General features: G+C 37.0%; 1 protein-coding gene and 1 long non-coding RNA gene across 6 annotated transcripts; both read right to left on the minus strand.

Annotated features, from left to right (window-relative positions):
* Positions 1-3,891: 3,891 nt before the first annotated feature.
* LOC107767537 (uncharacterized) lies at positions 3,892-13,779 on the minus strand. 5 transcript variants are annotated; one of them, XR_001643933.2, is made up of 6 exons: positions 13,660-13,759; positions 13,477-13,513; positions 12,325-12,422; positions 12,065-12,173; positions 11,874-11,936; positions 3,892-5,233 (listed from the first exon to the last, which is right to left on the minus strand). It is a non-coding gene; the product is annotated as an uncharacterized LOC107767537 (long non-coding RNA). The 5 variants fall into 5 exon arrangements; XR_012710245.1 differs by having other exon boundaries at positions 3,892-5,034; positions 5,101-5,233; positions 11,874-12,173; XR_012710246.1 differs by having other exon boundaries at positions 3,892-4,360; positions 4,449-5,233; positions 11,874-12,173.
* Positions 13,780-15,328: 1,549 nt separating this feature from the next.
* LOC142181717 (uncharacterized) lies at positions 15,329-16,300 on the minus strand. The gene is made up of 3 exons (XM_075255163.1): positions 16,035-16,300; positions 15,762-15,945; positions 15,329-15,670 (listed from the first exon to the last, which is right to left on the minus strand). Exons 1-3 carry the CDS (start codon positions 16,298-16,300, stop codon positions 15,329-15,331), a joined length of 792 nt encoding a protein of 263 aa, XP_075111264.1.
* Positions 16,301-24,782: the final 8,482 nt, after the last annotated feature.

A 24,782-nucleotide genomic window follows, 5' to 3' on the forward strand; every position in this document is an offset into this window, starting at 1 on the left:
TCGATGATATGGTTTTGCATACTACGCGACCCATCAAACTTCATGGTCATGAGTTCAGCCATTAGTGTACCAGCGAGAGACTTATCTGCAGAACAAAAACGTTCTTCCACAAACGTCAGGTATTCTCTGTCACTTTCTGTTTGTGGAATAGTACTCTTAATGTTGTTGGCAATATTCATTCGCATAAACATAAGGCTTAGCATGTTATAGCGTTCTCATGCTTTATAGAAAGACTTCTCATCCGCACTGCTCGAATCAGTAATGATAGCGGGCTTATCATTCAGCAGAGCCAAGTCAAGATCCATCACACCTAAGTGGAACTGGACTTGTTCACGCCATTCAGAGAAGTTCAATCCATTGAACATAGTAACAGACGAAGCAAGCGAATGAAAAGGAATAGCTGCAAAATAGATAATACATGCTCACAAATCAATATGGATTCAACAAAACAGTTAAAGCATATCGCAATTCTCCTTTGGGTAGATACTACGACACACTATCATAATTTAAATGTCATTTAGTCTATAATAGGTAATTAAATATTTTTAACCAAATATATATGCCATCTTTGGACAGACAATATATATTTGATTAAGAATATTAATTTACCTCATCATATTCACTATTCATAGAATAATTGATTCACCTTTGGGTAAATCTTTAAGTTCTAGCAATAGTGAAAATTAATTTATCCACTATTTTTTTATTATAGGCATTTCATTAATTTCATGGATAAACTACAATTTTATGTATGCGTATTTTCATAAACAAACTAGTTTGGTTACTTTGGTGACTAACAAACTATATAACATAAGTGCACACACAAAAAAGAGATCATAAGTTTATATGCATGTGAATACTTTAAACAATCTAGTTTGGTCACTTTGGTGACTAACAAACTATATACACATTGATCACATACATAAAATAAACAATAAATCGTTTCACCAACCTAATAGCCCAAAACAGATTACTATACTGTCCAAGAATTTTAAAAAAAAGTTTCAAATCAATTTATGGCATTAAGGCATCATTAACGTTACTCCCGTATCATCAAATTCTTGCGTATCAGTATAATCGTTATCTTCTAATATCATAACCTATATAATACAAAATTTATTCAAGTACAGAGAAACAATTTTGTTTCTCTCGGTCAATAAAGAAGATGTTGCCCAAGGTCTTTAATGACTCAGGCGTTGAAGAATTATTTCACTGGTTGCACCGATGATTTAAAGCATGATTTCATAATTACCGTAGGTATACATAATTTCAAAACAGCAACTCATTCGCGAAGGTTTATTATTTTTAATGAAGATTATCAATTCAAGTAATCCAGGCTCATGATACCACATGTAAGCATAAACTTTAATTTATACCAGGATCTTGAATATGATAATCTTACATGTAATTGCCATAGAAAACATACCTGAAGCGGAATCCATTATCTTGAAGCGGAAGCGTTAATTCAAAACTGGTTTCTCGCCCCTTGCCCTAACTTTATGTTACCGCCGCCTTTAGAGATGGAAGAGAGAATAAAAATACGGTAACCCTAATGGGTGGGGAGAGGACCAATTTATAGAGGTTCTCACTTAATCCGGTACGTCCATCAAGTAACCGATCGGACGGATGAGATTTGCTCATTAATTAATATTAATTATGGGCCTAATCTTATTGGGCCACATACACGTAAGAAAATAGTTTACAGCCTTATGCTGCACTTGGTGCACTTTGATGTCCTAGCCAATTGATGTGTTGCTTAAGTTTAGTTGTTTTACGTCGGAACAAATTGAAAAGCTGCATGCTTCAAAGACTTACTATTAACACTCGATATTCAGATGGGGAGCAAGAACCTAAGACAATGCTGCATTGAGAAACAGAACCATATTGGTCTCATCTGAAAAGGTCTTTCGGCATAAAGGGGAAATCTGAAAGGTTCTCTAAATCATCACACAGGCTGCTCACCTGTACCATATTATTATTTTCAAGCTTCAAACCCTGAATCAACCTCTAGTCATCCACAGAAAAAGGAAAAAAAAAATTCACCCGCTCCATAACATTTCTATCCCCAAAAACATCGTTTATGTTCCTTCATCTGTTGAATGTTGATGAAGAGCAAAGCTCTCTTCAATGCCTATTTTCTATCACAACAAAAACCAAAACCATAGTAAACAAACAAAAGTGACCAATACTAAGGAGTCCAGTAAATGACAACCACATGATACCTAAATAAATTAAAATAGAAAGACAGAAAGTTCCTCATCTAAAAATGGTTAAGAGAATTTAAGAACCAAGGAGTAGTTAAACAAAATGAGTAGAACTCATTCTACTGTCAATTATTTCCTGTTTCTAATGATATGGAAAATCCTTCCTCTTTTGAGAAAAAGAAATTATGTTAAAACAGCACGATTCCACGTCTCAGCCAACTGGCCCAATCCAAAAGACACAAGACAGAATGAGTACTCAATGCACCAAAAATGCTTGGTCAAGTTAAACTTTAGCCGGGAAGAAGCATCAGAAATATTCTTATAGTTCACAACAACTTCAGTACATACCTGCCTTGCAACCATCAGTAATTTGAACCTCGTAAAATTAGATTAAGCCTGCAATTGATGGTTTTAAGCCATTTGATAACATGAGCACATCTTATAGTATGTGACCTGTCATTTTAGTTTCTTATATCTTCCTTCTTGAAATAATTTTGTGGCATTTTATGATAATTGTTTAACCCTTAAAATACTTTTTAGGGTCAAAGCAATTAATTTTATATTTTGGGGCACTATAACAACATATTTAACTCACTTTTCCAAATATAGACAAGATAAAAAGGAATAACAATTGAACAAAATAATTGAGAGATAAAAGGAAAGAGAAATCTTATTGAGGTTAGTAGCACTTCTTCCGTGTAACAATATTGAATTGCCAGAAATAGAACAACGAGATTCAATAATGTGATTGAGTAGTTTTTGGATGGGGATACAATGTAAGGAATAGGGGTATAGTATTTCTATCCATAACTGATTGCCTTGTCCAGCTCCTGTTTGTTACTGTCATTTATTACATTTATTATACGTTATATAACTGATGCTAAATCGATGGCGCAATAATAGCAAATCCCGTGCAATCCGGGATTAAATGATTCTTTCCTTATTCGTGTTCATGAACGACCTTCCATAACATGCTCAAGGCTTTTCCTTCATGGTCAGTTCCGGAACTAATAGTTACGGTACTAATATACATTAGCTTTGAATGTGTTTTACATGTCATTCTTCAATAACTTTACTGCCAAGTGTTGCAATCTAATTGATCCACGTGGTGAAGTTATTTTCCACTAATATCTCAACTGAATATTAGAGAAGTGGTAAGTTATTTATGGCGAGAATATTTGCCGCCTCTTCCCGAGATCATAATGACGTGCTGCAAAAGTGAAGAGACATGTGCCGCCTCCATTTAATGCTCGAAACACGTGGCAATATGATTGGTTCTAAGATTTGTAGCGGTTTTCTAGGCACTGACGGCTCTGTGACAGTCCAACGATGTAACTCTTTTCTATAAATATGAAATCATAAACCCTCAAAACCTTTTTCTACTTTCTTTGCCTTTGCCTTCCTAGAAATATTTTCTACTTTTTCGTTCTTCGCTTTCAACCACTTTCTTTATCTTTGCAATGACTTCCAAATCTTCTACTTCTTCTAACCCTACTACATCTCCACGCCGTGATGTCATAGTTAACGTACTTCCTAACGTGGTAGCTCCAGTTAGGTCTAGGAGAAGAGAAGGAAAACTCCATAGCCTTTGCTCCATAGCGAGTAGAGACGGTACTACTTCCACTAAGGAAAGTTCTTCCAAAACTCCTTCAACCTCCAAAACTTCTTCTAAGGGAAAAACCAAATATACCACAAAAACTTCAGTTGAGCCTTTAATCTCTGAAATTATTCTACAAGATTTTTTTTGCAGCCGACTGTGCTGAGCAGAAAAAGAAGACTAGTCAAAAGGATGGTCGTAGTCAGGTCATCTCCCAGTTGTTCGCAAAGAGTGCCATTGGAGATCCAATTTTCCAGTCGAAGCTCCTCGTGAAGACGAATGAATAACTAGCTACTGCGAATGTTATTCATTCGTGTATACTTATTCGTTCACCCTCGGGTTCCAACCTGCATAGATCCGGTGATCATAGAGTTTTGTTGAAACTTCACCTCTGCCTTCGTAATTTCCAGCTCTGAAGTCATCACTTTGACTTGTTGCTGAAGAAATTCCTTTTCTTTATCTGATTCTTCTTTGTCAAGTTGAAGGCTTTCCGATTGTCAGCCTCCACAGACAATTCTTCAACCCGATGCTCATACCAAGCAACTCTCTTCATCAACTCCTTACCAGTCAAGTTAAGTTGTGTTAAAGAAGTTTAAAATATTAAGCAAATTTAAGGAAAGAGATATAAAAAAAAGAAGGAATCATACCTTGAGAGCTGAATGAACCATGTCATTCGCGAGGGGTAATTGAAGAGTAAGACTTCAATCTGTTCTTTTCAATTGGACCAATGAGTAGTAACCAAGGGGCAGCCTGGTCCAGTCTTTTCAAGAGATTGACGTCTTTCGAGATATCTACTACAACCTGCCGCATTTTTCCTTTTCTCGAAGGACCAGCCTCATCATGAACAAGAATGGAAAGGACTGGTACCAAAGCTACGGTATATTGGTTACCGCTAGTAAAACCCGAAAGATGGTCTTCACCATCGTAATCACCAAATTATTGATCAAATACATCCTCAGTTGACACAGGGACTGGTTCAACACCTTCATATCCAATGCCACCACAGAGGTATCCTCAATCGCATCAACTAACTGAAACTGAGTTTCAGAAGGGTGAACTCAAGATTGGTTCGACCACCTTCCGACTCAATTTGTTTTCTACTGGAATGGGGCCTCTTTTTGAGAGGGCTAAAGTCTTCCTCCTCTTCGGAAGCAGGCGCCCCTTTATTTTTTCTTTTCGATGAGAGAATGCTCAAAATACGTTTCTGAGCTACGTTGACATTAAGTCTGATAGCTGGACCAGAAGGAATGGTTACAAAATAAAAATGCAGAAAAATATGCATGATATAGAAGAACTTACCGTGGGTCTTCACTTTCCCACCATTTTATTTTGGAAATGGACTTCCAAGTTTTTTGCTCCATTGGAGCGTAAGATAACATTAAAGCAACATAATCATGGAAACTCTGAACTTCCCCAAATACTTCCATGGTCGCTGCAAAAGGTATATAAAAAAGTAGCATAAATAAAACAAAAGCAATTTAAAGACGGCGAAGGAAACTTACGTCTATAATCCCACTTCTCGAGAAATGGAAGATTATCATGTCCTACCAATTCTTGGGTAGAAACAACTACAAACTTGTTGTCCCACCACCTATCATGCTCGTCCTCGGGATTGACGATAACTCGTTTGCTTCTTGTCGTGAGAGTAAATACAGCGACACGAAAAAGTTTGCGAGCGTATAAATGGAGAAGATGGCAAAGAGTGAAATTTGTCGAAACTAAACTTGACAAAAAGCCAAGGCACACCACTACTCTCCAAATTACCGGGTCTATCTGACCGAAACATACGTTAAAGTTTCGGCAAAACCCTATGATCACTAGATATATTGCAGGTTGGAACCCGAAGGTGAACGAATAAGTATACACGAATGAATAACCTTCGTGATAGCTAGTTATTCGTTCATTTTCACGAGGAGTTTCGACCGGAAAATTGGATCTCTAACATCACTCTTTACGAACAAGTGGGGGATGGCCAAACTGATATGGGAAGGGTAATGGTCAGTTGGATCATTATGGCCATCCTTTTAACTTATCTTCTTATCCCACTCGTCATAATCGGCTGCAAAAAAAAATTCTTGTGGAATAATTTTAGAGACTAAAGGCTCAACCAAAGTTTTTGTGGTATCTTTCGCTTTGGTTTTGCCCTTTAGAAGAAGTTTTGGAGATAAAATGAGTTTTGGAAGAACTTCCCTTAGTGGAAATAGTACTGCCTCTACTCGCCATAGAGCCAAGGCTGCTGAGTCTTCCTCCTCTTCTCCTAGACCTAACTAGAGCTACCACGTTAGGAAGTTCGTCGACTATGACAGCCTGACGAGGAAATATAGAAGGTTAGAAGAAGCAGAAGGTTTAGAAGCCATTACAAAGATAAAAGAAGGTTGAAAGCGAAGAACGAAAAAGCAGAAGAGATTTTTAGGAAGAAGGCAAAGGCAAAAGAAAATAGAAAAAGCCTTGGAACTGACCAAGAAGGAAAAGCCCCGAGTTGAACACAAATAAGGAAAGAATCATTTAATCCTGAATTACACGGGATTCGCTATTATTACACCATTGATTACGCATTAATTATGTAACGTACAATAAATGCAATAAATGATAGTAACGGGTAGGAGCTGAACAAGGTAATCGGTTACGAATTGAATTACTATTTAAACCCATTTTGCCTACACTGTATCACTATCTAAACACTATTCACTTATTCTCGCAATCTGATATTGAATCTCAATATTCTATTTCTGGTAATTCAATATTTTGCTTACATGGAAGAAGTGCTACTAACATCAATAAGATTTCTCTTTCCATTTATCTCTCAATTATTTTGTTCAATTGTATTCCTTTTATATTGTTTATATATGGAAAAATGAGTTAAATCGATTGTTAGTGCCCCAAAATATAAATTAAGTGTTTTAACCGTAAAAACTATTTTTAGGGTTAAAGAATAATGTAATTGCTTATTTCTAGTCCTCAGGCACCTAGAAAAGATAAGGATGTGGTTGATGAATTGAATGAGTTATGGAGTAATGATATAGAGACATTTGGTGCATCAACTATAAAGCACTTCTAGATGCATGACCACAAAAGACTTTCCAACTTACAGTAAGGGCTTAAATTTTTTGCCGTCCATGATGCCTAAATAATACTCCCATTCAGCGTATGAGGGTCAAATTGACTTTTTTTTAAGTCGAACATAGTATTTTCAGAATTTTTGAAATAAAATTAACATATTTAGAAACTACCTAAAAAGTACTTTAGGACACAACAGTTAATAATTCAAAATATTTGCAGAAAACCCGGTCAAACAAAATCTTGTTTGACTCCCCAAATGGTAATAGATTCAGATAAAGTGGAACATATGGAGTAGTAAATTAGAAAATTTTATATTTCATTGGTATAATACTTGCAAGTTGTATATAGTTAAGTTATATAAACTACCTTTTAACATATATTATTTCTTATGAATCATGTAATTCACATGAATGGAGCACTAAAGGATACACGGAATGTATATTTGAAATTAGAATACATTTTTATAAAAGTTGAAAGTAAGATTTGTTACATGGGTCACAGTCGGTATCTTGAACCCAATCACAAGTGAAGTAGTGGAAAATTTGTGAAAAGTAGAAAAAACTTGAAACCAAAAGAGCTATTAGGAAATGATGTCATACAACAATTAGATTTTTTTATAACTAATAGATCATGCAAAACACCCAAATAATAAGAAAAATAAACACCATCCTGAAAGTCAAATCAAGTGAGGAAAGTATTTTGTTTAAGTTACCATACTGGGAGAGTTTGAAGTTACGATATAATTTAGATGTCATGCACATAAAAAAAAATATTTGTGAGAATCCTTTAAGAGCATCATTCAATATTGATGGAAAAATTAAGGACACATATAGAGCAACACAAGACCTTAAGGATATGAATGTAGGAAAAGAACTATGGTTGCACCATAATAGTTCCAATTATACGATGACACTTGTTATTATATGTCAAAAAAAGGAAAAGGAAAAGAATTTTGTGCAATTTTAAAATATGTAAAATTTCCTAATAGTTATGCTTCAAATGTATCGTGGTGTATAAGCATGAATGATGGTAACATGACTGGATTAAAAAGTCATGACCACTATGTCCTTTTACAAATTTCTAAATACAAATAGGCACCATTCGTTACAAGTGGACATGATAGTTTTGCTCAATTATCTTAGCATCATTCACGCTTACACACCGCAACATTTTGAAGCATAACCACTAAGAAACAAATTTAAGAATGCACAAATCTTTTTTTCCCTTTTTTGACATATCATAACAAGCAAATAGTCCAGTACAAATGGAAACATTTTTTGCAACCATAGTTCCTTCTTATGTTCATATCCTTAAGACGGTGTTGTCAAAGGCAAAATCTCTAAAAAACGCTCTAGGTCAATTGGGCTTTAAGAGCAAAGCGCAATTTAATTGCGGGCTTTAGTTAAAAAAGGCACAATGCAAAAAAAAAATATATATGTAATTCAAGAGAAAGTAACAAATTCATTCCTATTGTTTTCCTTAATAACTAATACACTTATTTGTCGATTATATTTGTAGTATAGCATTACCCCATTCAAGATAGAACTCATGAGCAATAAGGGGTACGTCGTGATGCCTTGCCTATGCTGAAGCACAGCTTAAGTGAGGCGAAGCGTCCTCCCTGAGATTTTTTGAGCTTCAGGGCTTAACCGCGCCTTAGATGAGCCTTTGACAACACTGCCTTAAGATCTTTTCTTGCTTTATACGTGTTCTTAATTTTCCAATCAATGTCTCCAGAACCCCCATACAAATATTATTTTCTATGTACATTACATCTTAATTATGTTGCAACTTCAAACTCTTCCGGTATAGTTGTTTCAAATAAAATACTTTTCTCACTTGATTTGACTCTTCAAGATGACGTTTATTCTATTTTAGTGTTTTCTTGATCTATAAGTACCTATAAAGTTTAGTTGTTGTAAGATATTATTCCTAAAAGAACTTTTGGCTTCAATCTATTTTCTATTTCCCCTTTAAATTTCTTACTTCTCTATATTTAATTGAGTTCAAGATACCGATAGTGACCCATGTAACATATTTTACTTCTTAACTTGTGTGAAGACATATCCTTATTGCAAATAGGACATGCCATGTACTCCCTTAGTATTTCATCCAAATAAATTACCTAATGGTTGATTCATATGAAATAATATATGTTAAAAAATAGGTTTATAGTTGCGCTGTATAAAACTTACAAGTATTATACAAGTTAATTATATACACTTTTCTAATGTACTACTCCTTTCTTTCCCGTTTATGCGACCATATTATTTTTTAGTCTGTTTCAGAAAAAATGACCACTTTCTAAATTTGAAAACAATGCAACTTAATTTTCCCATTCACCAATAATGACAAGCTTTCATAGACAAACAAATGTTATAGTATGTTTAATACCAGAAGTTTCAAAATCATTTCTTCCTTAAACTTCGTGTCCAGTCAAACAAGTTACATAAAATAAAACAGCGGGAGTGTTATTTAGACATAACGATAAAGAATTTAAGTAGTTACCATAGGTTAGAAAGTTATTTGCAGTCCAAAAAACAACAGCACGTATCTTGAAGCACATCATGGTTGATGCTTCAAATGTCTTTACACCGTCACTCCATAACTTATTCCATTTATCAACCATAGGATTCAAATAAACATCAATATCCTTTTTAGATACTCGAGGATTAGGAGTAAGCAGTGACATTATTATAAATGGGTCCTTAAAACATTTCCAAGTAGGAAGATTATAAGGAACTAAAATGACTAGCAACATATTATAAGATGTTCTCACGTTACCAAATGGATTTAAACCATCGGGTGCAACGTCAATTCTAATTTTAAGTGGTTCTCGTGCAAACCACAGATAATTCTCGTCAAACTCTTGCCAAGCTTCAGAATCAACAAGATACCTCAACTCATTTGCCTTCTCCAATTTTTTTTTTCATGCCACCTCATGTCCATACTTGTTTTTCCACATGTAAATAACATTTGATGTCTTTGGGCTCTTGGCTTCAAGGGAAAATACTATAAGACTTTATAAGGAATCGTTTTATCCTTTCCCTTAAAAACTTTCCACGCTAAAGTACCACAATGTCGACAGCTTGTCTCCCTAATTAGGGGAAAGGCAATACCCACTTACACCCAAACTTGAGTCAAAATGTCAGTTACACACTTGTTCTTTGGCGGTCCTTACCCCATATATTTGTTTGAAGATCTACAATCTCCGGGAATTTATACAGGAGATACAAATTAGTTAGGCATGTTAGTCTATTTAGTTTATGTCCAATGTTTGCTAAGAGTTTTTTAGTCCTGTTAGAAGTTTATACACCACTAAAAAAAGAAAAGAGCCTCTTCTACTAACAAAAAATTTATAGTATTGGACTAAGAAAAACTTTGTTTTATAAAGTAATACAATTTATTAATGTTTGACCAAAAAACCATGCTCATATATAAGAGTATAGAATTTCTCTTGGATTAAGAAGATTATATGGAGCGATATGAACAATGAGGATTGATACAACTGACTCCAATTTGCTATAGATTGAGGCATAGTTGTGCTGTTGTGCTAATTTGACGAAACTAGTGAAGGAATCAACCACAAGTCAAAATTGTGGAGATTAAGACAAATCAACCACAAGTCAAAGAATAAGGATTTTATGGCTATTAGAATTAAACCAAAATATATGCACTACAAGATTGCAACCATTAAAGAATAAAGGTTAAAGGAGATAGACAACATTGTAGTGCATTAATGCAAACAATTCTTGGATCAATATTCGAATAGATTATAGGATAGACAAAGAAGTAACATATAAAACTATAACATGATGACCGTATAAAAGGAGTTACATTGGAGTGTTGCAGGATAGCAGAATAGAAAGATTACCTAACAAAAAATTAACAGTAGTAAAAGAAAGAAAAGGTCTATAGAACAATTTTGAGACCACTAACACTACATAGAAGTAAATGTTGGACATCCAAGGTCCAACATAATCACAAGAAGAATGCTGTAGAAAATAAGAACGTTAAGATGGACATATGTTTGAGCAAAATCAGAAATGATTACATCCTACGAATGGAGCATATAGCATAGAAAGGATAAAATGTGAGGATCTTAATATGTTTGACTATGTTCTACGCACTCGATATGCATCAATCATTTGGTGCGAGAATATGAAAATCGAAGGTAATAAAATGGATAAGGTAAACCTGAAATTACTTGAAGGAAATTGTTTCAACTAAGACTGCAACACAATGGAAGCAAACAATCATCTAATCGGGTTTAAAGCATAGTTGTTGTCATTACACTTACATAAGGCCAGATATTTGTTAAGGATCTTTTTATTTGGATAGAGACTAGTATTTCCTGGCTGTAGTAATAAGAGTGAGATTTAGATCTAATTCCAGAGAACCACTTAAAAGACAAATTTACTATTAGAATGTAATGGACCTTAATAGAGGTTAATGGCTATGGAAGATTAATATATAACCAAAGTGAACTATTTTAAATTGAGGCGTAGTTGATTGAATGATATGGTATTTGAAAAACTACTTACTATAGGTTAATATATTTGTAATCTGCAAAAGCATTCCTAAAACTTTAAAACCTGCTCAAAACATACCAAAAAGTAACGTAGCTGAAAGACCGGTTTATTATTAAATATAAGAATATGTGGCATGCAAAGGCGAACTACTAGTAAATATTACACATCACATATCGGTTTAGACGGATGCCAATACTATGTCTATTTTCTTAAGCACCGCCCCCATTTTTTCTGATGCAATCAAGATCCAAATAGCTCGTTCAAACTATTCCCTAGTTCAACCAGAAACTCATAGAATTGATATGGAGATTTTGTTATATGAAAATAGTGAATGAAGATACAGATTTTTCCTCAGAAAAGAGGCAGGATAAAAGCTGACAAAAAACACAGCTATCTGTAAGGTTCTCAGAGAGTTCAAACATTCAATCAAAAGGTTAAGCATATAGTGCGCTTCACAGATTCAGAGACATAGTATAAAACCTGATTAGGGTGCAAAACTAGAGTGTTCACAACTGCTCGACTTTCATATTCCCTCTTAATGACCTGGTGCATATACTCAAAAGATTCAAATATATTTTTGATAACCTCAAAAGATTCAAATATATGTTGACTTAAAAGAGAGATGGAAGTTGGAAAGATAGCAAACCATCTGTCTCTGATATCTACAATACCTCAAATCCCAAATTTTTACAGTGCCAACCTCAGATCCTGAATACATCCAATTTTCATCACAATGGAATCTTACTGCCATCACAATGTTAGTGTGTGAATCAAAGCTATCTGGAAAAAGAGGGTGACAAAATCTTTGTTTAGCTTGGGGAACTCAAATCAACACAAAACTAGATATTTCAGAGCCACAACAAAGGAAAGCACTAGGTAAAACAAAAGCGCATTAAGAAAGGAAATAATAAAGAATTAGTCTATAACCTACCGGCTGAGGAATGTTCGAGTTAATGGTAAATAATCGAATGTAAGGATCTCCAGCAGCAGTCAGGAAGTGATTATCCAGAGTAATTTTGAGCAGATTGACTTGTATACAGTTCAAGAAAGGGAAAGGAAGTAAGTAAAGGCAGATGTATCACATAACTGGTCCAATAAAAATAAGTTGATTTAAAATGCAAATATTTTTCCATGCGATTTGACTGTCCATAACACCTTTCCCACCAATATAGTTCGTTTGGGCAGATGAAAAACAACTCAACTATTTTGGGGGTAAAGTTCACATACTTGATAAAAAATGAAGCTTGAGTTGGTTTCCCATTTCGCAAACTTGGCATCAAATTTACCCCGTAATGACATATGTCACATATATGCGAAAAGGCAATTTGGCAAAAACATTTTATATAAAAGCTCATTCATCTTAATTTCATTTTTCCTCCAAAAGAAAAGAAGTTATAGTCTCAGAGCATTATGCCATCTGCTAATGAATAATGATAAAGCACCCACCTCCAATAATGACCATATATAATGAAACTAGAAGTTGGCAAAAAACATCTAGGCAGCAGCAACAACAGTGAAAATAGATTGCTGCTGAATCAGCCATACTTATCCAGACATATAAGAGTCTTAATGTTACTATTTGAACAAAGCTCTTAACACACAGAAATCTCAAATGTTACAAGGATCGACCAGAAATTCTAAGAGTTGATCTATGCTTTAATCATCAACATATTATCTGTGTACATATCCATGTATAGAACAGAGAGGACCACATATAGAGGGGCATTAACAAGAATGAGGGCAAATTCCTGAAAGAAAGCAAAAGCATAACACATGAATGTGAGACCATGTGCTCCGACCTTTGTGTACAAATTTACCCAACATCCGTGCAAATGGAACGTAGTAGGGACTCAGTGGAATAGTCATAGTCAAGGTGCACGCAAGTTAATGGTATAGCATTTATAACCAAAAAAACAAAGAAAATAAAAAAACCAAAGAAACTAAAACGACCAAATATAAACTGAAAGCAAATATCTTACATGATCCTTCTCTCATAGATTAATTAAAGATAACATAAAAAAATATTTTTTACTGTTAAATACAAATAAAAGTGGTAAAAAGAATTGAAGTTAAGGAGACATACTAATACTGGGTACTGGAGGGATCTTTATTCCTTCTTTCTATTCAAATTCACACACAAAACAGAAAAAGAACTTTTCAGGCATTGGTGACCAAAATATTTGGCGTTTTCAACTTTTTTTTTTTTGGGGGGGGGGGGGGCGGGCGGGGGGGGGGGGAGGGGGGATTGTTACATAATATACTGTACCTGAAAAATTAGGGATCAGATTAGATCATTGATTGATATAGCACTAGGGTTTTGCAAGATTTTGTGAGAGATACATACGCAATAAAAGGTTGAGTTGGGTTTGAACTTTGAACTTTGAAACCATTCTAATTTGTAGTGATGACAAATAAATACATAACGGTTATGCCGGTATGGCCCCTTCACTAAGATAAGTGGTACTTTAGTACCTTATGTATACTTTAGTTACACTTCAGCTCCCTAAGCTTTAAGTGGGCTTTGAGTTGCTCGGAGAAAAAGTCCAAAATAGTCCTTAAGGATGCTGGTTCCTTTTCATATGGAGTACTAAGAAAGTATCAACCCTTCAGCTTTTTATAATGGATTTATTTTTAACTGAAATTAGCTATATGATTTTCCTCTGACATGTTTCCAACTTTAATTTATCTAAAAAGAGAAGAGATAACAATAGAAATAAGTTAAACATTGGCACCACTTACTAATTATTAGCCATTAAGTAATGATATCAAAATAGCTAGAATAGAGTTACGAATGATATACAATATTCAAAAAATTTAGACAAAAAAGATCTCTTTAATGGTATAATTGAAATTCAATGAAAACATATAGATGAACCAATATAGAAAATTTGAGTAGGATTGGACATGATCTGGACTGATTTGGAGTCAAAATTCATAACCAATGATATATAACATTCAAAAAAACTAGGAAAAAGAATTTATTTTCAATTGGCATGGTTGAAATTCGTTAAAAATAATAGAGGAGGCAAATTTTAAACTTGAGGAAAATTAGAGGTTATTTGGACTGATTTGGAGTCAAGATTCATAGTTAAAATCGACTAGAAAATTTTCTCTGCGGGACATGTACTCATATTTATCTCACATGCAGATATACTGGATACACATTTGATACATATGGGATACACAGATGATACACGAGATACACATCTCATCTTTTTTAACGTTTGTCTTTGATTTTGATTTTGGCTCAACTTCAATTTAAACCACCTCAAATCTCTATAAGATTGTCCAATAATTGAAATTTAAATTCCTTGAAATGTAACCAATCTATTCAAACAACAGTCACTCGAAATTTCAAAAATCCAAAATTTCAAACTCAAGTTTAAGAGAGTCTCAATGGCTTTTAATAGTAAACTCAGAAATCACACAGGTATGCACATACTAGGAACACAATAAAATGGCATTATCGTAGGAACTTGGGACAAATCTCAGTTCGTAGTGATCAAATCGAGGATAAAACCTCCAATTGTAAATCTCAATTTATGATTTTTCTTGTATTTTTAATCCTACATTGAATAAGTAGTAATATATTTCAGCATTCGGGGTTGTTAGCTAAATTGCAAGAATTCAATCGAGAATTCGAGGACTAAGCAGTTGAATTAGGAGCTTTGCTGAGAAGCTCGAGAGGATCCGCTATGGCGATGGGAAAAGAAGATGAATCTGAGAGAAATGAGAGGATTTGAGAGAGAAATTGTAATATCTGTATATTGATAATTGTAATATGTAAAATACACTAATTTATAGAGAATATAAGTTCCCACAATTCAGTCTCGATTCTCTCCTCTTTCAACTAACAAATTGACTATTTGTTGTAACACTCTAACTAACTTTTAACTAACTCTGCTAACAAATTTTCGGAAGACTATATTTGTTTATCAATACTCCTCCTGTAGAAGATCCTTGACCACAAAGACCAAAGTTGGAAATCTTTTCTTGAGCACGGTAAAGTATTCCCAAGTAGGATGATCTGCTGATAGGCCTGACCATTTGACTAGAACATGTGCAACTGCTTTATTACCCTTCTTCACCATCCTTCTTTGCAGAATAGATTCAGGGTAGGGGCAATGGGGGCTAGCAATATCAATGATAGGAGGGTATGAAATCTGAGCAGGTACCTCATAACACTTCTTCAATAAGGACACATGTATAGTAGGACGTATCTTTACTAAAGAAAGAAAAAGAAGAGTGTAGGGTGTTGATCCCACCTTTCTTATGATCTGAAAAAGGGCCATAATACTTAGTAGCTAGTTTGTGAAATGGCTAAGTGGGTAGGGTAATCTGTCTGTAAGGTTGGACCTTCAAATATACCCATTTTTCCACTTCAAATTGTCTTTCACTCCTATGAGAGTTAGCTTGTTGCTTCATTCTGAGTTGGGCCCTCATTAGGTGATATTTCAGTAGTTGCAATTTGAGTTTTCTGTTCAACAATGTGTTATCAACATCAGCTGATGCAGATTCACCTGGTAAGTAAGGCAAATGTAGAGGAGCTGGCCTTCCATAGAGTGACTCACAGGAAATAGTTTTAATAACAGAATGATAAATGTATTGTACCAATATTTTGCCATAGCTAGATAGGAATACCAGTCAGTAGTTTTATCATTGCAAAAGCAACTCAAATAGGTTTCTAAACACCTATTCAGAACCTCAGTCTGAGCAGATTGAGGATGGTAAGCTGAAGAAGTATGCAGCTGTACACCATGTATGGAAAAGAGTTCATACCAGAAAGAACTCAGAAAAATTGCTTCTCTATCACTAACAATTGATTCTGGAAGACCATGTAATTTGAATATAGTGTCCATGAACACCTTAGCTACAGATTGACTTGTAAAAGGATGTTTAGTGACCATATTTACTAGGTCTATCCACTATCACTAGTATTACTTCATAGCCATGAGATTTTGGAAGCCCATTAATGATGTCACGACTGGAAATCCCAACATCAGGGTCGTGATGGCACCTAATATCTACTTGCTAGACAAGCCAACATGAAATAAGTAACTAACTAATTTTAACAGTTAAAAACAACAACAACAACAACAACAATAACAATGACAACAACAACAACAACATAATACCCAGCATTATCCCACACAGTGGGGTCTGGGGGTAGTGTGTACGCAGACCTTACTCCTACCTAGTGAGGATAGAGAGGATGTTTCTAATAGATCCTCAACTCAGAAAAGCATAACCACCACATTAATGAAAATATAGATAAGAAGGAACAACACCAAAAATCCATATAAAAGTAGAATAAAAATAGCAAGATAGTAAGGTGATAAATAATGAAAGAAAACAACGGTTAGTCATAAAAACCTACTACCAACATAAAACGGGACAAACGTGCCAATACTACTGTTATGAACACTCTAGACTACCTACTTACCTTAATTCTCGACCTTCATACCTTCCTATCAAGGGTCATGTCCTCCGTCAGCTAAAGTTGCACCATGTCTTGCCTAATCACCTCTCCCCACCTCTTCTTTGGCCTACCTTTACCTTTCCGTAAGCCCTCCAATGTCAACCTCTCACACCTCCTCACCGGGGGTTTGTGCTCCTCCTACTCACATGACCAAACCACCTAAGTCGCGTTTCCCACATCTTGTCCTCAATAGGGACCATACCCACCTTACTACGAATAACCTCATTTCTAATCCTATCTACCTGGTGTGCTTGCACATCCATCTCAACATCCTCATCTCTGATATCTTCATCTTCTGGACATGAGAGATCTTGACTGCCTCACCTCCCCTTCCCCTTTTGAGTCTCACCACTGAACTTACACTCCAAGTATTCTATCATAGTCTTGCTCAACTTGAAACCTTTAGACTCCAGGGACTGCCTCTATGTCTCTAACTGCACGTTCACACCGCCTTATGTCTCATCAATCAACACAATATCATCTGCAAATAGCATGCACCATGGCACCTCCCCATGGATGTGGTGCGTCAGTACGTCCATCGACAGGTCAAACAAAAAAAGGCTAAGTGCCGACCCTTGATGCAACCCCATTATAAACGAAAAATGGTCTGATTCCCCAATCACCGTCCTCACTCGAGTTTTTGCTCTATCATACATGTCCTTGATCACCCTAACGTAGGCAACAGGTACGCCCCTAGCCTCCAAACATCTCCACAAAACCTCTCTCGGAACTTTATCGTATGCCTTTTCTAAGTCGATGAACACCATATGCAAGTCCTTCTTCCTCTCCCTATACTGCTCCATCAATCTCCTTATAAAGTGGATGGCTTCTCTAATAGAATGCCCCGACATGAACCCGAACTGGTTCTCGGAAATAAACACTTAACAATTAAAAGAAAAATAATGATATTCAATAAGAAATAAATTCCAAATCTAACACAATGCGAATATAAACAATGTGATACGGGCTACTCCCAGAAATCAGGAGTCACGAGTACACGAGTATCTAGAAGTCTAGAAACATAGTTTGAAATAAATATAATTGTTTGAAAGAGATAGACAGTAAAGGTAGAAAATGGCAGGAGACTTCAAGGTTTGCGAACACCAGCAGATCTACCTTGAGTTTCCGTATGAAAGTAATCCGAGCCGATGCACCTCTAAGCACCACTAGGACCGATACCAGTATCTGCACAAGAAGTACAAAGGTGTAGTATGAGTACAACCGACCCAATGTACTCCGTAAGTGTTGAGCCTAACCTCGACGAGGTAGTGATGAGGCTATGACAAGACACCTACGTAAAAACCTTGTACAATATGAAGCAGCAAAATAACAAGAAGAATGATAAAATATTAACTGGGAGGAGACATGCGATAGGGGAAAATATCATGAAAACAGTAAGTACGATATCCCGACATATTTCCTCGCAAATGTGAGGTTACCCAATCCCAGACCCTGCTCGCAAATGCGAACTCTTATTTGCAAAAGCGAATCTCTCAATTGCGAGTCACACAAGATCTACAGCAGACACTAGAGCTGGTATTGCACCAACAATCTTCACCCTAGAAAAACTCATTTGAAACACGTTCGAAACTCACCCTAGCACCTCAGGCTCCAAACCAAACATGCTCACAAGTGTAATAACATCATATGAACTTGCTCGCACAATCAAATCACTAAAATAACATCAAAATTTACAAATAAATCCTCAAAACAAATGAAATTTCAAAGTAAAACTCAAGAACACTAGATTCACATCTAAGCATCCGAATCATTTCAAATCAACTCTGTTTTGCACTAAATTTTGCAGACAAGTATTAAATAATAAAATGAACCTATACCAAATCGCGAAACCGAAATCCAAACCCGGTAACAACAAGGTCAACCTACGGTCAAACTCAGGAATTCTTTAAACCTTCAAATTACTAGTTTTCAACAAATCATGCCAAAACAAGTTAAGGACTTCCGAATTCAATTTTGGGCATACGCCCAAGTCCAAAATCATGATACGAATCCACTAGAACTGTCAAAATACCGATCCGGGTCCGTTTATACAAAATGTTTACCGTAGTCAACTCAAATCATTTTAAAGGCTAAAATTCATATTTTTTTTCAGGTTTTCACATAAATTTTTTTTGGAATAAGATATAGACTATGTACGTAAATTGAGAAATGCTAAATGGAGCTAATAGATATCTCGAAAAAATAAAAATAAAGGCTAAAATTCAAAATGACCTATCAGGTCATCACATTCTCCACCTCTAAAACAACCATTTGTCCTCGAACCGACGTAAAAAGGTACTTGGACTAGTGAAAAGGTGTGGGTATCTACTTAACATGTTAGACTCGGACTCCCACGCAGCTTCCTCGATCGGCTGACCTCTCCACTGCACTCTAACAAAAGGATAACTCTTAGACCTCAACTTCCGGACCTGCTGTGCTAGAATGGCTACCGACTCCTCCTCGTAAGTCAAATCCTTGTCCAATTGGACTGAACTGAATTCTAACACATGTGACGGATCACTGTGATACCTTCAGAGCATAGAGACATAGAACACCAAGTGAGTTGTTGATATGTTAGGTGGAAATGCAAGCTTGTAGGCCACATTACCAACTCTCTCGAGTATCTCAAAGGGCCAGATATACCTAGGGCTCAACTTGCCCTTCCTTCCGAACCTCGTCACACCCCTCATGGGTAAAACCTAGAGTAAAACCCTCTCTCCAACCATGAATGCAACATCACGAACTCTACGATCGGCATAACTCCTCTGCCTAGACTGAGCTGGCGAAGTCGATCCTGAATTATCTTGACCTTTACTAAGGCATCCTGAACCAAATCGGTACCCAACAACCGAGCCTCTCCCGGCTCAAACCAGCCAAGTGGAGAATGACATCGCCTCCCATATAAGGCCTTATAAGTAGCCATCTGAATACTCGATTGGTAGTTGTTGTTGTAGGCAAAGTCCACAAGTGGTAAAAACTGATCCCATGAACCACAAAATCCATAACACAAGCACAAAGCATATCCTCCAATATCTGAATGGTGCACTCGGATTGTCCGTCCATATGAGGGTGAAATGTTGTAATCAACTCAACATGTGTGCCTAACTCATGCTGTACGACCCTCCAGAAGTGCAATGTTGTTGATACCCAATTTTTCCCTATATATTTTTAATATACATAAATACTTTCAAAATAGCATACATATGCATATATAGGCATGCATGAGGTTTTTATAATTTTCTTATAATTTTAAAGATTTTAAAGTGATTTATTTCCTCCCTTTTTACTCATAAAATCCCCAATAATTATACTTCAAATTATTGTTGGGATAATTTAATCATCTAAATTCTATATTTATGCCAAAATACTGTTAAAATATTTTTAGTACATTTTTATAATTGCATTGTGTATTTTTAAAGCCAATTTGCATATAATTACAATATTAGCTTTATTAATGTATAATTACATTTATATGCATAAAATTGATCTTCTATATTTTTAAAATGTTGAATATCTATTTTAAATCATTTTAGTACATGAAATTATTTTGTAGAAATTATTTACTATTTATTATAAATTATATGGGATTAAATTGGCTATTTAAAATATAGCCAGATTGCATTTCGATTTTAGCCTCAATTTTAACCCAACCCAGCCCAATTCCCAATCGAAATACCCGACCCAAGCTCTAAACCAGCCTACCCGATCCAGAACCAATTAAATCATGGCCGTTGATCTGAGAGATCAACGACCCGTATTAAATCCCAGCAATTCAAACATTGAGCCACATGTGCAACTATATATTTCTTTATTTTTCTCCACCAATAATTTTGTCTCAAATCCTAATACATCTTGGCGGTACCCGGATGAATGGAATACCGTAAACTGTAGGCCTCCTCAATAATCAACTCACGAAGCCCATCCATATTGCACACACAAATCCGACCCTACATCCGCAACACCCCATCATCTCCAATAGAAACCTGCTTGGCATCACCGTGCTGCCCCGTGTCCTTAAGGACAAGCAAATGGGGGTCGTCATACGGACGCTCTCTGATGCGCTCATATAAATAAGACCTAGAAGTCGTGCAAGCTAGGGCCTGACTAGGCTCCGAAACATCTAACCCCACAAACTGATTGTCCTGGGCCTGAACATCTGATGCTAGCGGTCTCTCACCAATTAGAATATATGCAAGAATACCCATACTCACAGCCTTCTATTCAAGGCATCAGGAACCATATTGGCTTTCCTGAGATGATACAAAATGGCAACATCATAGTCTTTCAACAACTCCAACCACCTCCTCTGCCTCAAGTTGAGATCCTTTTGATTGAACAAATACTGTAGACTTCGATGATCAGTGAATACCTCACACGACACGTCGTAGAGGTAGTGCCTCCAAATCATCAATGCATGAACAATGTATGTCAACTCTAAGTCATGAGCAGGGTAATTCTTTTCATGAACCTTCAATTGCCACGATGCGTAAGCAATCACCTTGTTATCCTGCATCAGCACTGCACCGAGCCCAATACATGATGCATTACAATACACCGTGTAGGACCTGAACTTGTGGGAAACACCAACACTAGGGTTATAGTTAAAATAGTCTTGAGCCTCTGAAAGCTCAACTCACACTCATCGGACTACCTGAATGGAGCACCCTTCTAGGTCAATCTAGTAATAGGGCTTCTATGGATGAAAACCCCTCCACGAAACGACGATAGTAACCCTCCATACCTAGGAAATATTACATTTCTGTATCTAAAGTATATCTAGGCCAATTCTGAAATGCCTCAATCTTCTTAGGATCCATTTTAATGCCCTCGACTGATACGACATGTCCCAAAAAGGTAACCGAGTCCAACCAAGACTCACACATTGAAAACTTTGCATATAACTGACTATCTCTAAGTGTCTGAACTATAATCCAAAGATGCTGCTCATGCTCCTCTCGACTGCGGGAGTAGATTAAGATATCATCAATGAATACAATCACAAAAGAATCCAAATAGGACTTAAATACCCAATTCATATAATCCATAAACGTTGTTAGGGCATTGGTCAACACAAATGACATCACTCGGAACTCATAATGCCCATACCGAGTCTTGAAAGCTGTCTTAGGGACATCCTATGTCGTAATCTTCAACTAATGGTAGCCAGATCTCAAATCAATCTTTGAAAAAACTTTGGCACCGTGAAGCTGATCAAATAAGTCATCAATCCTTGGCAATAAATACTTGTTCTTGATAGTGACTTTGTTTAACTTCTGATAGTCTATACACATCCTCATCGAACCATCCTTCTTCTTCACGAACAACACGGGCACACCCCAAGGTGAGACACTAGGTCTAATGAATCCCTTATCAAGCAAGTCTTGCAACTGCTCCTTCAACTCACGCGGGGCCATACGGTGTGGTGGAGTAGAAATAGGCCAAGTGCCCGGAGCCAAGTCGATATCTCTATCAAGTGGCATCCCGGGCAGATCCGCAGGAAACACCTCTGGAAACTCACGTACAACTGGTACTAAATCCATGGAAGGAGTTTCCGCACTAGAATCACGAATATAAGCCAAATAAGCTAGACACCTCTTCTCGACCATACGCCAAGCCTTCACATAAGAAATAACTCTGTCGGTAGAATGGCCAGGAGTCCCTCTCCACTCTAATTGAGGCAACCCCGACATAGCTAAGGTCACCATCTTGGCATGACAATCCGATATAGCATGATAAGGTGACTGCCAATCCATGCCTAAAATAACACCAAAGTCTACCATATTAAGAAGAAGGAGGTCTAAACTAGTCTCAAGACTCCTTATAGTAATCACACACGAGTGATAAACATGGTCTACAACAATAGAATCTCCTATAAGAGTGGATACATATACATGAGCACTCAAAAAATCATAAGGCACAACAAGAAATAAAGCAAAATAGGATGACACGTATGAATTAGTAGAGCTCAAATCAAATAGAACTAAAGAATCTCTATGGCAAACTGGAACAATATCCGTATTAATGGCGTCAGATGACTCAGCCTAAAGTCTAGCTGGGAATGCATAAAAACGGGGCTGAGCCCTACCACTCTAACCTCCGCCTCTCGGACAACCTCTAACTGCCTGGCCTCTACCTCTAATAGACTGACCTTTACCTCTAACAGCCTAACTCCCGCCTCTAGCTGGCTGAGCGAGAGGTGAAGCAACTAGTGCCAGAACCATGGCACGAGAACTCTACTGTGGCATGCCTTGTGACCTAGGGCAAAATCTAGCAACATGCCTCGGATCTCCACAAGTACAATAAGCCCTTGACTGCTGCGACTGCTGACCCTGGAACTAGAACTGGCCATGTTGACTTGCATAGTCACCCTAATAGCTTTGGATCGGGGGTGCACTAATAGGAGCTGATGATGCACTATAGGCTAGCTGCTCAAGATGAGATACATAAGGACCACGACTACCCGAAGCACCATGGGATACTTGAAGCATTGACTAAAATAGCCTGGGAGGATAGCCCCTACCAAATGAACGTCTGCCTCCAGATGAGGCCCCACTGAAACTATCAGAATGATGAGGCATCTTATCAGATATCCCCCCCTCTCCTGACCATGAACCATCTCAATCTGTCTAGCAATTTCTACGGCCCTCTGAAAATGAATATCCTCTCCAGTCTCCTTGGCCATCTGTAACCTGATACTAAAAGTGAGTTCATCAATGAACCTCCTCACTCTCTCCCTCTTAGTAGGGAGTAAGTTAACTACATGGTGAACTAAGTCCACAAATCAAATCTCATACTAGGTGATGGTTATGCTCCCCTACTGAAGGCACTCAAACTGCATGCGATACTCCTCTATCAGAGTGAAAGGAATAAACTTTTCTAGAAATAGCTTTGAAAACTGATCCCAGGTAACCGAAGGTAAACCAACTGGTCTGGTCAACGCATAATCTCTCCACCATCTCTTGGTAGAACTGGTCATCTGGAATACTACAAAGTTGACCCCATTGGTCTCCACAATACCCATGTTGAGCAACACCCCGTGGCAATGGTCCAAGTAATCATGTGGGTCCTTTGAAGGCGCACCACTGAAGTGAATAGGGAAGAGCTTGGTGAACTTGTCCAATCTCATCAATCCCTTAAAAGACATTACGGGCCTCTCCCCGATTTGTGTAGCAACAATCGGTTGAACTACTCCAACTAGCTGGACTGCTAGAGTACCATCTGCTTCGGAGTGTGAGTAGCGGGATTCTGTGCTCCTCCCCCATCTTGAGAGATGGCTGGTGCCACAAAAAATGCACCAGTCTAGGCCACACTCTCCATAAGGCCCACTAAACGAATTAGAGCGTCCTAAGCACTGGAGTGGCTATGATTCCCTCCAGGACCTGAGTTGGTCCAACTGGTACGGTCCAGCTCTCCTCCTCATGATCAATATGAGGCTCCACTATGTGTGTTACTGCTCGAGCTCTAGATTGAGCTCTACCTCTGGCTCGACCACGGCCTCGGCCTCGGCCTCTACCCTTTGTAGTAGCTACAATAGGCAGCTCCGGCTCCTACCCGACTTTAGATGTTATAGGTGTTCTCACCATCTGCGAGAGAACAAGCATGGAATGATTTAAATATCAATGATAGAACAAAATCGCATGATAGGAAAATAAAAGAGTGAAATTTTTCCTAAGACTCCATAGCCTCTAAAAGATAAATACAGACGTCTACGTACCGATCCTCTAGACTCTACTAAGCTTGCTCATGACTTGTGAGATCTAAGCAACCCAAGGCTCTGAAACCAACTTGTCATGACCTGAAATACTAACCTCAAGGTCGAGATGGTGCATAACATCCACTTGTTAGGCAAGCCGACGTGAAATAAGTAATTAAATAATTTTAACTGTTAGAAAAAAGTAATGATGTTTAAT

Source organism: Nicotiana tabacum, chromosome 6 (genome assembly GCF_000715075.1).
Source record: "Nicotiana tabacum cultivar K326 chromosome 6, ASM71507v2, whole genome shotgun sequence".
NCBI classification, from domain to species: Eukaryota; Viridiplantae; Streptophyta; class Magnoliopsida; order Solanales; family Solanaceae; genus Nicotiana; species Nicotiana tabacum.

What these genes read in the sequence shown, in the direction of transcription:
- LOC142181717 (XM_075255163.1), bottom strand. Translation starts at nt 16,300, where the DNA reads ATGGTCACTAAACATCCTTTTACAAGTCAATCTGTAGCTAAGGTGTTC. An exon ending in AATGATAAAACTACTGACTG is followed by an intron (nt 15,946 to 16,034) that starts GTATTCCTATCT and finishes ACTCTATGGAAG; the next exon opens with GCCAGCTCCTCTACATTTGC. An exon ending in AATTTGAAGTGGAAAAATGG is followed by an intron (nt 15,671 to 15,761) that starts GTATATTTGAAG and finishes GCCCTTTTTCAG; the next exon opens with ATCATAAGAAAGGTGGGATC.